General features: G+C 20.4%; 1 protein-coding gene across 20 annotated transcripts in view; it reads right to left on the reverse strand.

Annotated features, from left to right (window-relative positions):
* Positions 1–2189: 2189 nt before the first annotated feature.
* Positions 2190–14675, reverse strand: part of LOC129610076 (kinesin-like protein KIF13B) — a 231437-nt gene continuing 218951 nt past the window's right edge. For 12 of the 20 annotated variants that reach the window (XM_055522414.1, XM_055522413.1, XM_055522407.1 and 9 more), the window contains 10 exons: positions 14516–14667; positions 14085–14114; positions 12810–12939; positions 12482–12565; positions 10052–10066; positions 5432–5497; positions 4016–4356; positions 3013–3937; positions 2665–2949; positions 2190–2406 (listed from right to left, as the gene is read on the reverse strand). In XM_055522414.1, the coding sequence (XP_055378389.1) occupies positions 2336–2406; positions 2665–2949; positions 3013–3937; positions 4016–4356; positions 5432–5497; positions 10052–10066; positions 12482–12565; positions 12810–12939; positions 14085–14114; positions 14516–14667 (2099 nt within the window). In that variant the 3' untranslated portion in view covers positions 2190–2335. The remainder of the gene's footprint in view (positions 2407–2664; positions 2950–3012; positions 3938–4015; positions 4357–5431; positions 5498–10051; positions 10067–12481; positions 12566–12809; positions 12940–14084; positions 14115–14515; positions 14668–14675) is intronic. The other 8 variants (XM_055522426.1, XM_055522419.1, XM_055522422.1 and 5 more) reach the window with 5 other exon arrangements.

Here is a 14675-nt window from a genome sequence, read left to right on the forward strand (position 1 = left end):
TCTAAAACAATTTATATTTTAAAATAGAATAATTTCAAAACAAATTCCTTTTTAAACGAAAAACGAAAGGAAAAAACAAAATCATGTTGCAAAAATATCCTTAAAAATTTTAAATTGTATTTATTATTTATATTTTATGATATTAACCATTTAATTAATGTGTCAAAATAATTATTTTAATTAAAACTCGTATTAAACATCACTTTTCTTAATAGTTAACAATTTACAATAAGTATAATAATATAGAACAGAAATTAAATCATCTAAGGCGAACAAATAACAATAATGAACTATTAAAGCGCAAGACAATAAACAAAAAGAAAATCTGAATATATTTTTTATATTTATGAAAATTTAAAATAAGCCAAAAAAAAAAATGGGGAAAAATATATATGTATATATATATATAAAAAAATAACCTTCATACTTAATTAAAATAATTAAAGATTAAATAAAATATTATTGGTATTTTTTTTTCTTCCTTTTTTCGTTTTTTAATGCTTTCTCTATCATTCGCTTTTCTACATTAATCAATTACATAATTAATTTTTTTAAGAATTTAAACTTAAAGATATGCATATGAAGCAGTTTTAATTATTTTATATATTTTTTTTTTCATTACTTATTAATTGTTTTTATTTATAACTAATTATAATTTCTATTTAATAATGATAAAAAGCGTTTGTTTGTGTTTTCTTTTTTAATAATTTTTTTTTTCATCTTTTTATTAAATATTATATTTAAAAATAATTGAGTAAAATATTACTCTATGAATGATAAAAATAATATTTTTTTGTTATTTATTTTTTTATATATATATATTATGTTTTTTTTTCTTCTTGTAATTATACAATTTGTCTTCTGTTTAATGTTTATCTTAAATTTATTTATACTTTTGTTAAATTTAATTAATTTAATTTTTATTTGTATTATTCTTTTTTAAAAAAATATTAATTTTTTTTTTTTATTTTAATATTAAAATATTGCAATAAATATTTGTGGCTTGTATTTTTTTTTGTCTTCTTTTTCAATATAATTTCCATTAATTTATTTTTTAAATATTCAAGTATATATGTATATACATATTTACTTTGTTTTCCAAAAAAAGATATAATAATCAAAAAATTAAATAATACTTTAAGAAATCAATTGATTAAATTGTCCAGTTTTTTTAAAATTTTCGTTTTATAAATACATAAGTGAATTAACACTCTACGAATTTAATTAATCTGAATAATTTTAGGAATTTAAAGTGTTCTTTTTTGATTTTCATTATATAATTATAATAAATTACATAATATTTACATTTGTGAAGTATTTAATGTTCAAATTATCTGGCCATATTAACGCAAGTAACATAATGAAACTTTTATATTTGACCTTTGTAAAACATTTAATCGAATCAATAGCTTTTTGATTACTGTTATTCTTCACCATTAAATAAATAATTTTTTTATTAAATGTGAAACTTTAATAAAAATTAAATTAATTTTAAAAAAATTAAACATAAAATTATTTAAAATTTACTGTAAAAGCATAAAAAAAAAATAAGTTTTCAAATAAAAAAGCGAAAATTTTTCACATAGCTATTTTTTAACTAAATTATAAAATTTTAATTTTTAATTATTATTGTATTTCAATTAATTTTTTGCATATTTATTTGTAATTAAATAATTATATACTATTTATTTTAAAAAATGTTTGACCGTCGATTTAATTTTTTGTTATTTTTGGCTAGAATTCTATTATTATTATGCATGTTTACTGATGCTAAAAAATGGACAGGTGTTGAATTTGGTGTACTACACGATGATTTATTTATTGAATGTTTCAATGATGATGATGAAACAGAATGATGTTGTTCGTGGTGCCTTAATGACTGTTGTTGCTGTTTTAATTCTGTTTGCTGTTTACTGTTATTACTTAAAGAAATTGAATTTTCTGCTGTTCTTGTCAATGAAACTGATCTTATAACTGGATTAAGTAGTGTTGTTGGAGTTAAAACTTCTTTTATTGCACATGTTCGAGATGGTGATCTATTTTCTAAACGACCTGATACTGATGTTGAACGTAAATTCGATTGTTGCTGTTGTTGTACAGAGAATGTAGGTGTTGTTACTAATGGAGATGGTATTGGACTAAATTGTCGGCAGTATGGGCGACGGCATTTTTGATGCTCTTGTTGTTGTTGTTGATGATTTGATAACTGTTGTTGTTGACCATGACAATGTGAATATTGTTTACGTTGTTTTTGTGACAATGTATCAGATATTGGCAATTTATTATTATTATGGTTTAATGATAATGAATTTTGATGTAAACAATTCGGATATAATCATTTGCGCGTTGCACCGAGAACATTTATTGATTCGCCTCGGCTACGTGATAAGTTGCTGCTATCAGCTGCTAAATATAATTCATACAATAAAAAAAGATGAAGTTGTGTTATTATATTTAAAAAAAATTATAATTAAATCAACTTATAGTCAGTTAGATACAAGAAGTATTTGTTATTGTAAACTCGACTGAATTTAAGCGGAATTTCTTTATTAAGGTATATTTTTAAAATATTAAGCAAGAAAATTAATCTTTTCCTTGTATTAATGGATGAATAATTTTTTTTAGGAGCTGCTCAAGTGATATTTTATTATTGGAAATACTTACATTTTATCATTTTCTCAGCTTTGAATGCCCTCATTGCTTTTCCTCTTTTGTCTAATATTAATTTATCTGATCGAACAAATATTCCATGTTTTGGTTTACAATGAAAGTATGGAATTCCTTGAACAGTACCATCATTTTTGCCAGTAGGTGTATCTAATTCTACACCGATCCAAATACCATTTTGAAAATGTGTTTGACCTATAAAACTGATAATACCACTTGTATTATATGGACGAATTAAAACTGATTCACCGACAACTACCCAATCAGGAATAGAGGATAAATCTGAAAGAAAAATGAGGGTTTATTTTGGCAAAGTTTTTCGGTTAACTAAAATTTATTTTTTACCTTCTAGTTTTTCCGTTGAGTCTGTTTCACTTCCAGTATGGACATCTAATTTTTCATTAGATTTAGTTATATCAATTGATTTCATTGACGGCATCGACGCTCTCTGTGAGCTGTTCGATCTTGTTTTTGCAGAAGAATCCCCGTTTCCGTTCTGCTTTTTTCGTCGTACCACTTTTCCAGGTGGTAGTTGGGTTTTAACAATACCACTACCTTCGTTTGGTATACTTTCTTTGGCAGAATTTTCAGTCGTTGTTGTGGTTGTTTTATCTGAATTTAATTTGCTAATAATTTCATTTTCATTATGATTTGCGTCCATCTCATGATAAATATGATTTTGATGTGGTTTTTCTTGATTTTCTTGATAATATATAGGTTCTATTGTTTTGCCAATTATATTATTATGTGTTTCATTCAATTGAATATTATTCTTGTTTTCGTCATCTTCAATTGTTGTTGATGTTTCCATAATATTGTATTCATTCATTTTTTTATCGTTGTTTGTTTCACTCATTTTATCATTATTCATATTGTCTTTCTCTTCCTTTTTCTCAGACAATTTGGAATGTATTTCATCTTTCTCATCGGAATGCTCACTTTCGTTGCTTGGATTAGCTAAATCCTCAAGAGGGTGTGATTTTGTTGGAGTTAAGGGTGTAATTGGTGATTTTTTCATGAGTGGTGAATGGAATGTTTCTGTTGTCATAGTATCAGCCTTATCACAGCTAGGTAATTCTTTCATGAATGGATTAAAACGTTTCTGCCGACTATTTGGTGTATATAATGGAGTCGTTGAAGAATTTGGTTGTTCACCTCCACTGGATGACGATATAACATTAGCATTACCTGTTGATGAAGCAGTTTCATCTACACTCATTGACCTTGTTGATAAAGTGTCGTCATTTGTTAAATTACTACAAGATACCGCCTTTAAAAAAAAAAAATTTTAATATTAATAAATTTTTAAATAATTTAGTTTGATTAAAAAATGAAATAATATACTTGCCTGAGATCCGTAACCACTTGATGTAGAAGAATTCATACTTGGTGTACCCATGCCAGCGACATTCGTAACATGTTTTAAAGCAGAATTCGTTGCAGCCGAAGGGTAATTCATGGTATTTGTATTTGATAATTTTGAAATATCCATTAAGGAATCCATTGTTTTTGAGCCAGACATTCTATATTTATTTCTAGCAATTTGGGCTGTTTTTTCATATTCAAATTCAGCGTATTCTGGGTCACTATAGCTATCTTCTGGCTCTTCAGTTAATGATCGATGTCCCATCGGTTCTTCATGCAATGTAGTCATTCTCATTCCAACAAGTTTACTGCTTGCAGGTGATGCTATATTCAATTTTTATAAAATACATTTGCATTACATTAATATTTTTTTTTTTTGAAAACATATCAGAGTTCAAGAATATTTTAAAGAATAAATTAAGATCGGAAAGAAAATAAAGAAATAAATTGAAGTAAGTGTAAGAAAAGTATTAAAGAAAATAAAAGAATAATAGTATGGTAGAAATAAAATAATGGGTTTCATAATGAAAACTATTTCTTTTTTTTTTTTAATTAAAAATAAAATTTTATAATAAACATAACATTTAGAATAGAAGAAAATTTATAATTCTTGCATTAAAAACAAATATACAACAAATATAATAAACCATATATTATTGAAATTGTACAAAACAAATTATAAAAAATATACATAATAAAATCAGAAAAAAAAAAAATAAATTGAATAGTTTTAAGTCCAATAGTCGGAATTAAGTTACCTTAACACTTTCATAAAAATTCTTACAAATAAAGATTTTTGAAATATGAAAGTGTTTATTTTTGAAAGAATTGAAGTTCCTTGTAAGCGTAATTCTCTTATAAAATGTAATTCGTATATTTATTCTTGTTTTTACAAAATAAATATGCCAGAGTTAAAAAATAATTTATAGTTAATTTTATATCATTATACGGAGCTGAGAGCGACATGAATCATAATTGTCACATATTGTTCACTTAACTAGCTTAACTAGTTAAAATAAAGAAATTCAAATGTATTTGTATAATTACTAATAAAATACTTAAAATTTATTAATTAGAAGTTTGATAACTATTGTTTATTGTTTGACTTTAAAAAATCATCTCTTTCAAGTAGCGTTTAAACAAGTAAGCAACTAAATATTATTGCTGATTAAAATAGACGCCTGAAGAACTGACAATTATTTTACTTCTTCCCTTATTTTATATTTAGATTTTTTAAATGATTCTTCAGTATATGAAGATAGACTTTTGGACTATTATAACATAATATATTTAAATAATAATGACAAAAAAAAAATAAATTAACAAGAGCTTAAAAAAAAATAAGAAAGACATATTGTGAATTATTGGCAATAATAGAGTATACATCAAAAACACATACGTTTTGTTGTTGGTGGATTTCTCAGTGAATTCAAATTCAAACTGAGATTTAAGAATGTTGGCCGAGCTGCATTTCCATAATAAAAGGAAATTAAAATGAAAATTTATAATATTTTAAAATTTCCTCTTAATTAAAATAAGATCAAAAAAAATAAATAAATAATTAAATAAAATTTTAACACATTCTTTTCTTTTTCTGTTATACAAAATTCAATTAAATTCTCTAAACATTTAATTTCTAAAACAAATATATTTAAACGATAAATATTAATATTATAATAATTATATATGTATATTTTAATATACATAATTAATTAAAATTTAATAATTGAAAAATAAAATAAACATAGAAAATAAAACAGAAATTTTTTGTTTTTATTTTTTAAATTTTTAAAGATATTTGTAATATTTTTTTTTTTTTTTTTTTAATATAAAACATGAAATTTATCTACTGTTTTAATAGTAGAGTGGTGTTTTCTTTGGTGCTGTCTTAGTGGTGAAAAAAATTATATAATTATGTTACTATATTAACATTTATTTATTTATACATTTTCATATATGTAATTTCTAACATTTAAAAAAAAATTTAAACAACAATATATATTTAATTACTAGGTGTAATTTAAGTCTTGGATTTCATTCTTGTTTTTTGTGTGCAAAATAGTTTCAAACTTATTGCCAGGAAATGAAATTTTTGGTAAAATAAAAATTAATGTTGTAATGTCTTTTCACGATTTCATAGAATTATATTAAGGTTATATGTATTATGTACATAAATACACAAAAGTACAATGAAATGATGATGGGCTTTTGAAAAGTGTTTTACCAAATTATTTAGGAAATTATTTTTATTTTAAAATAAAAAGTCTTCTTAATTTTAATAATCCTGTTTAAATTAAGCTTTTATATTTGAAGACGCATGTACTTATAATATAAATACCGAAATTATAATATAGTTTTTTTTTTTTTTAATGAAAAAAAATATTAAATAATAACACGAGGGCAAAATGATATCTATAAAATAAGTTTAATGCCTTAACTTTTCAAAGATATACAATTAACGGAATATTTTCACTGTTATTAGTCATAAAAATGATCAAAATTTAATACGAAGAATTTAGCACGGGACATTATTTTTTTTCTCGGTTTACTTATCGGATTTAAATTTGTCATATAGGTATTCGGGTTGCTATATTCGAATTCAGCAAAGTTTCAAAATTGAGTTTGTAACAATCGAATTTTAAAACTAGAATATGCTAGTTGATGTTTTAAATTTGGTTTTTTCAATTCTTAATATTTTATTTGAACACTCTTGAGTTTCTATTAAATAGTTATACATTTGGGCATTTTACTAAGAAGTCACAAGACAGACAGCACTCATTCATTAAAATTAATATAACTAAATTAAGAAAATTGTCAAATGAGCTATGACACTCGAAAAATTATGTTCTATAACTGCCATAAAAGTAGTTCTTTTATGTATTAAAACAATTCTAAATATTTATTTTTCCAAAAATCTAAAAAGTATAATGAATAAATAAGTAGGATTAGAGTTTACTAATTACGCCTATAAATAAATATTTTTTATACGCGAATAACGTGTGTATATTTTTACTGCAATAATATATTAAAATGCATATAAATCTAATAATAATAGTCGTTAATATATTAAAATTTAATTATATGTATTACAATAGTTGATATAAATTGATTGATTGAAATAACTATATTAACAAAGTAATACGCTGGTCATATTTCAGGGGTATTAGTGAAGAGTAATTAGGGTTAGAAAAAAACAAAATATTGAAATGTACTTAAATTTTTTAATTGTACAATAAAATATTTTGCTCACGATTTTATATAATCAGCAATTTAAAATTATTTATAAAGCATAATTAATTTAGTTTATTTAAATATTTTCTTTATTTTTACCTAAGAAATCTTAAACTAATTTTAATTTGTAAGTGTGGTAGATACTTATAAGTTTAAAATTCTTTTTTTTTTAATTTATAAAACGTAACAATGTATAAATGAGAAAATTATAAATTTCTATATTTTGAAAAAGGATGAAGGTGAATTTTTAATTGAATATGATTATTTTTCTTATAATGTTATTATGATTGAAATGTGCGTAATTTATTTGATGTAAGTATAAATGAATTATAATGAATTGATGATTTGATAAAAATTTAAGGTTTTAATGATGTTTTGCATAGCATAGCTTTTATAAAATTATTAAATAATTAAAATAAAAACAATGAAGTGCAAATTCATTCTTGTAATAATAATCTAGATTATTTTAATATCTAACATTGAACTATTTTTAACTAAAACTAATACTATAATTCTAAAATATAAAAAAAAACTATCCAAAACTAGCTTTTTAACAAAACTTTTAATTATTTTAATAATACTCACCGACAAATCAGGTTTCTTTTTTTATTTTCATATAATTTAATTTTTAATAATACATTATCTTTCTTTTATAAAATATAATATAATTAATAGTAAATTTTAAATTATTTTCTGTAATTTAATTTTGTTATTTAAATTTAATAGTAATTTTAAAACCTGATTTGTCTTTTTGGAAACGTTTACAAGTAAAAGAAAAAAATTAACGAAAAAAAAAGCCTCCAAATTAGAAAAAAAAATTTAGGAACTTTTTTTTTTTTGTAAAATCAGTCAAGCCTCTATGTTTTCTTATTACGTATTCCAACATAATTAACATTAATTCAAATTTTATGTGGAATTTAAAACGAAGAACTTTGCTTTATTTCATTCAATAAAAAATATAATTAAAAATAAAGTATAATAAGGTTTAAATTACAATTGAAAATAAAAATTAAAAATATTCATAATAATTTGTGAACAATCATACAATTGATTTCTTATTTTAAACATTCCATATAAAGAATGTAGTTGTAAATATTATTTATATAATTTTTAATTTTTATAAACAAAAAGAAACGAATTAAAGCTTCTATTAGCAGTGGGGAACGTGTAAAAATATTGATAATAATATATAAAGAAAAAGCTTAACTTTTTTTTTATGAATCTTGTAAGCGTGCGATATATAAAGCGCTTGAAAAAAGTTTCTGTGAAATAAAACAAAGGGTTTGATTATATAATTTATTTTTTTTTTTGAATATTCCTAATCTTTATTTAATTATTGTAGATAGATCTAAGATGAAATCAATTAAAACTCAAATTTATATTGATATTTGAAATTAACCCTTACATTTATAATTAAATTATTAAACGATAAAATTTATACATAAATTTATTGGATACTACCAATGTAATATGTGAGTATTTGAGTTAATGCAATTATTGTTGATTATTCTATTCTATTTTTTACAAAATTGTTGGAACGAAGAGTTTAAATTCATTTTATATTTATTTAGTAAAGTATTTTTGTTTACGTATGCATTAAATTTAATGCTTGATTATTGAAAAATTAAACTATTGGAAGAGTTTTTTAAATCTCAATACACAAAATTAAGGAAAATTTTTATAATGTGTCAAGTATATTTTCCTTCTAATAAAGCTAATAACTTAAATCAAACCTTTGTTTAGACTATAATTCTTGATAAATAGATTTTATATTATTACATTAACAATTATGTAGCTATGTAACAATAATTTTTATCATAAAAATATAGGATTAAAATATGTATATATTTAAATTTTTAATAAAAAAAAAGAAATTGTGAAGCAAAAGCTGGCTTTCTTTTCATTAACATTATATATATATATGTAGGAAGCTATACAGCAAAAGTTCTTCGCTTTTATTTAATTTATTTTTTTTGTTTGTTTGTCATATTTTAAATTTATGTATTGTATATGTTTCATACATGGTTGTTATTGATTAACATTTAAACAAATATTTCAAAAAACAAATATTTCATTTTTATTGGAAATTTAATATATAATTTTATAATTGTCTTTTAAATAAGTTGTACGTATTTTATTATAATTTATTTATATTTTTAAAATATAAATTCATAATGTTTTAAACAAATTCAAACATTTAGAAAAATAGAAGGAGATTAAAAAGAAAAATTAGAATCAAAGTTATATTTTAATGCCAATTAAAAAAAAAACAAGTTAAATACATTTAGGAACCAAAAAAAAAAAAGGAAAAGAGAAAAAAATAAAATTTAGCGATAAAAAAAGAGTTTATTTTATAATAATTTAAATATTAAACATAATATTTATATATTTATATAATAAATATGACAGAAATGCATTTGTATCACACGATCATGTTTAAATTTAATATTTCAAATGTAAATATTTGCAATGTTAAGTATATTTAAATTATAAAATTAATAAACAAAATAAATCAATTAATTATTTTTAGTAAATATTTTGAAATATTAATTCAAATTTTTTTTTTTTTTAAAATTTCATCACAATAATTAGTGTATTAAATGCTTGTTATTAAAAGTAAAATTATCTTCCTTTTGTTTTTAAAATAATTAATTTAACAAAATTTGAAAAAAAAAAAAAACAAACGTTCATTAAAAAACAAACTTTTGAACTAAAATTTTTTCTTTTTTTAATTATTATTCTTATTATTTATAATTATTTTTTACTTTTTGTTGAATTTGATTTTTACCTGACAGTATAGAGCCTTGACACGCGCATTTTTAATTCAAAATAACACAGTAGATGTGAATTATGTGGTGGTTGGAGGTGAATTAAAAAATTATTTAAGGTAATAAAAATTAAATTTTTATTTTTTTTTTTTTAAAGTAAATTATTATTTTTTTTTTTTTATTTTTTTTTATAAAAAATTTGAGATTGAATGAAAATTTTATGTTGAAAAAATGTTTGGAAAAAGAAAAATAAATTAGATTTACTATGTGATTTTAAAGTAATATGATAATTTTTAAATTTTCGAAAAATTAAGAGAAAAACCAAAGAAAAGGGGATGGTAAAAATGATTATTAAATGCAATGTTTTCAATTTGAATAAAAAAAATTGAATTATAATGTTATTAACACTTTTAATTTTAATGAAAATAGCCATTTTCTTTTGTTTTAACATACATGTATATGAATTAAAATAATAATTATTTGAATTATTAATAATTTTGCAAATTATTTTAAAATAAAAATGAAATCTAATCATCAGCTTTGTAAATTATTGAAATAATCAAATGACCAGAAATTTTAAAATCACTCATATTGAAAAATAATTTATAATTTACTTCAAATATGATTTAAATAATTTGAAAATTTAAAATTGTAGAAGCAATTTATTGTTGATCACATGAAATTCATAAAAAAAAAAAATTTGCAATGTAGCCTAAACAAATCAAATTACGAGTATTTTGAAAATAATAAATATAATTATTTTAAATTTTTAAAATGGCGAATTCATAATATTTGATGCGTAATAAAATTTGTTCTTTAAAATAATAAATAGGAAATTATAATTATTACAATTGTGTTAATAACATTATTAGAATTGCTTTTATTTTTTAATGTTAAATTTTAAAAATAAAAATAATAATAGATAATCTTTGGAGATACTCTAAATGAATTAAAGAAATATATTTGTTTTTTAATTCTAAAAATTAATTTCTTCAACTATTATCTCTCTATTAAATTTCGATTTCATTAATAAATTACCAATTTAATTTCATAAACTATACTAAAATCCTACAAAGTAATTAGAAAATTTTGTAAAAATGAATATACAATTGAAATAATTATATTTTTATTTCTAAAAAAAAAACATATCTCCAAAGACAAGAAACTACTATGATTTTACAGAATGAATTTATTTTTATACTAAAATTAAACTTGCTATAATGTAAACTAGTTCTAAAATTTTTAATTTTAAATCTCATGGAAATTTATTGAATTGTTTTAAGGGTAAATTATAATTTTTAAAAGGGTAACTAATTTCAGAGGGCAACTAATTTTAAATTTTTTGTTTTGGTTATGGAAGAATTAGGGGTTGGGAAGTCTATAAATATTGTTCTTAAGAAGGAATTAATTAATTCAATAAAAATTAATTATTTTAAATTTTAATTAAATAAATAATATTTAGGTAATTAAAACTATAATTAACATTCTGTCAATTTACAAAAAAAAATTAAACTATGTTTCTTTTTTCAATTTATTAAAGTGTTATAAAAAATTGCAGAAATTAATTTGGTATAGAGCTTTTTGAAGATAATATTAAATATTATAGAAATTTTAGAAAATGTTGAAAATTTAAGAAATTCATTTATGCAATGCAATTTGAGGTTTTTAAAATATAGTAATTTTCTATAAAAAAGCTTTTTATAAAAATTCAATTCAATTCATATTTTTTGAATATAGAAATGATTTCGCTATTAATATTAAATTTTGAATTTAAATTTTGCTTAAAGAAATTTAATAAAAACAAATATAAATCTTAAACACATATATAAAAATATGCGTTATTAAAAAAATAAAAATAAGCTTTCGCGAAATGGAATAACTTTTTTTTTTAAGACAAGAAAAAAATTTTTTATACACAATTCTTTTATATACAAGTAAAAATAAATTACATTTATAGAAAATACATTTACAATATAATTATAAAATTGCAAATTTAAAAAATTTATATGAAATAGTAATCAATTTAAAATTTTTTTTGAAAATTTTATAAGTTATTTATATAATATTTAGGTATATAAGAAAAAAAACAGAGCACACATTTAAATTTCGCTGAAAAGCTATGAAGACAATTACATCAAAACCCGAAGTCTATATATGATTATACTGAATTATTTTTTTTTAGAAATTTTCAATATTAATCTTTTATTTTTTTTTTTTTTTTGAACTAAATTTTGCTAATCTTCTGAAACTCCTAACAAAATATATATTTATACAATATTATACATATATATATGTTTGTATATATATGCTTTATCAACGATGTACGAGTACAATGAATTTTGATTGAAAATTATTTTGAAGAGAGAAAAAAAATTAAAAGCGAATAGGTGGAAAATGTAAATTCTTTTTGCTTTGACATTATAAAGCAATTCCAAAAAGGAAAAACATACCGATTCCAAATGATTTTCCAACTGGTGATTCATCATTTGCACCTTTACCGGCAAAACTGTGACGTGTTCTACCGCTAGATTGACCTAAAATATTATGAAACAAATTATTTTTAATTAAATTTGTGTATAGTAGATTTAAATTTTGCATAAATTACTTATATTAAAATTCTATATACTTAAATGATTGAAATATGAATTTAATTTGCACAAATTTAAAAAATAAATTTATATCACCTTCATTATTATTTAATTTACATTCATTGATTTATAAAATAATTGTTTAAATATATGTATTCATATATATAAATAACCATATGAATGCACTTACTAGCTTGATTCAAAAATTGTGGACCAATAATGGATCGACTCAAATTGAATTCTGAATTATTTAAATCGGCAAATGATTCAGATCTTCCAACAGTAAGTAATGATTCCATGGAAGCATCAAATCTCATTATCTGTTTAAACAAAAATATTAATAAGAATTAAAAATATTAATTAGAAAAAATTGAAAAATACAAAAATTTAAATTTAAATAAATTAGCGAACATAATATTATGCACAACTATGTAAGTATATTTTTACTTCTACAAATAAAAAAGAATTTGTTAAAGGAAATTAAAAATAAAATAATATGATATGAAAAGCGATTAACAATCTAAAAAAATCAATTTTTAAAACTACACAAAAATGTATACAAAATTTCAATGGAATTCTTAATAATATATTTTTTTTGATGGGGTTGGCAAAAAAATGAAAATGGGGGTTTTTAAATAATCTTGTTTTTAATCAAAGTAAATACGGGAATTATATTTTATTTACAATTAATGACTAAATCAATAAATAGTTTTTAATTTTAGTAATCAAATTTTTTTCCCAAGTATGACAGTAATTTTTATAAAGGAAAATTATAATGTTATCAATACTAATTTCTACAATTTATATAATATTTTAGTAATATTTTATATGATTTCAAAGTCAATTTTAAAAAACATTTATTAAGTAGAATATTTGATTTGGATTTACAATGGATGATGCATGCTAATAAAGTGAAAATTTTATAGAAAATATTTTTTAACTAATTTATTAACTTAACACTTAAACCGAGTAGTGTCTTAAAATATGTAAAATTCCTATTTCACAAAAATAATTACTTGAAACATTTCAGAAAATTATTTAGTTAATTTTTAATAAATTTTTCATATTATTCCCTTATAAAATGAGATTTCAAGGTTATTTTGTGATATTATATTTAATTTAAATTAAATATAATTATAATTGTTTAATTTCCAGTTGATTTCAGTTATGAATTCCATTAATAAAAGAAAAATTATCAAAATATGGTATTTTTTAAATGAACTTTCTATAAATGATATTATGTATTTGATATGAATGAATATGATGATTTTATTCTGAGAAAAGTTAAAGAAAATTAACACATTCATTTGAATTCAAATAAAAAGAAAATATATTTAAAAAGAAAATAAGAATATTGAACTTAAGAAAAAAAATGCTATGCAATTTGAATTTATAATCACAAAATCACAAAAAATAATTTTTTTTTTATAATTGTTTTTTCAACTTTTATTTTGAAATTACTTACACTATTAGTGCTGGTTGTATCTTTAACCGCCTTTTATTTTGTGTTAAGTTTCAGTGCGTTTTTTATTCAGAGTTTTTTTTTTTAGATTTAATTTTTTTTTAATGGTTAGTAATAAAATTTGTGAAATTTTTGCAAATAGAGTGCAAGCACACAGAGATTTTTTTATATATATTTATATTAAAAAAAAAAAAAAAAAGAAAGACGAAACAAGAAAGCTTGTGAGTTTATATATAAAAAAAATTTTTCTTAGTAGTTAATAAGATTATAGTAAAAAATATTAATTACTAAAAAAAAGTTTATAAATTTTATAATTAATATATGTATTTGGAATTTACAATCCTTTTTTAATTCAAAAATTTAAGAAAATACATTTCTTGTAAAAGTAAAAGACGTAAAATAGCAGCATTTATTATTAGAAAATATTCACTTACTTGTGAGAAATTTGGTACACTGACTGTTTTCCTCATTGAAATTGATAATGGTTGACCTTGAGTTTGTTCTAATTCTTTAATGGCAACACTTTGACGTAAACGATCCAATGTTAATATACTTTCAACTGCTGATACACCTTTTGTATATTTTTCTAAAAAA

Source organism: Condylostylus longicornis, unplaced genomic scaffold (genome assembly GCF_029603195.1).
Source record: "Condylostylus longicornis isolate FDR11 unplaced genomic scaffold, ASM2960319v2 ptg000043l, whole genome shotgun sequence".
Taxonomy (NCBI): domain Eukaryota; kingdom Metazoa; phylum Arthropoda; class Insecta; order Diptera; family Dolichopodidae; genus Condylostylus; species Condylostylus longicornis.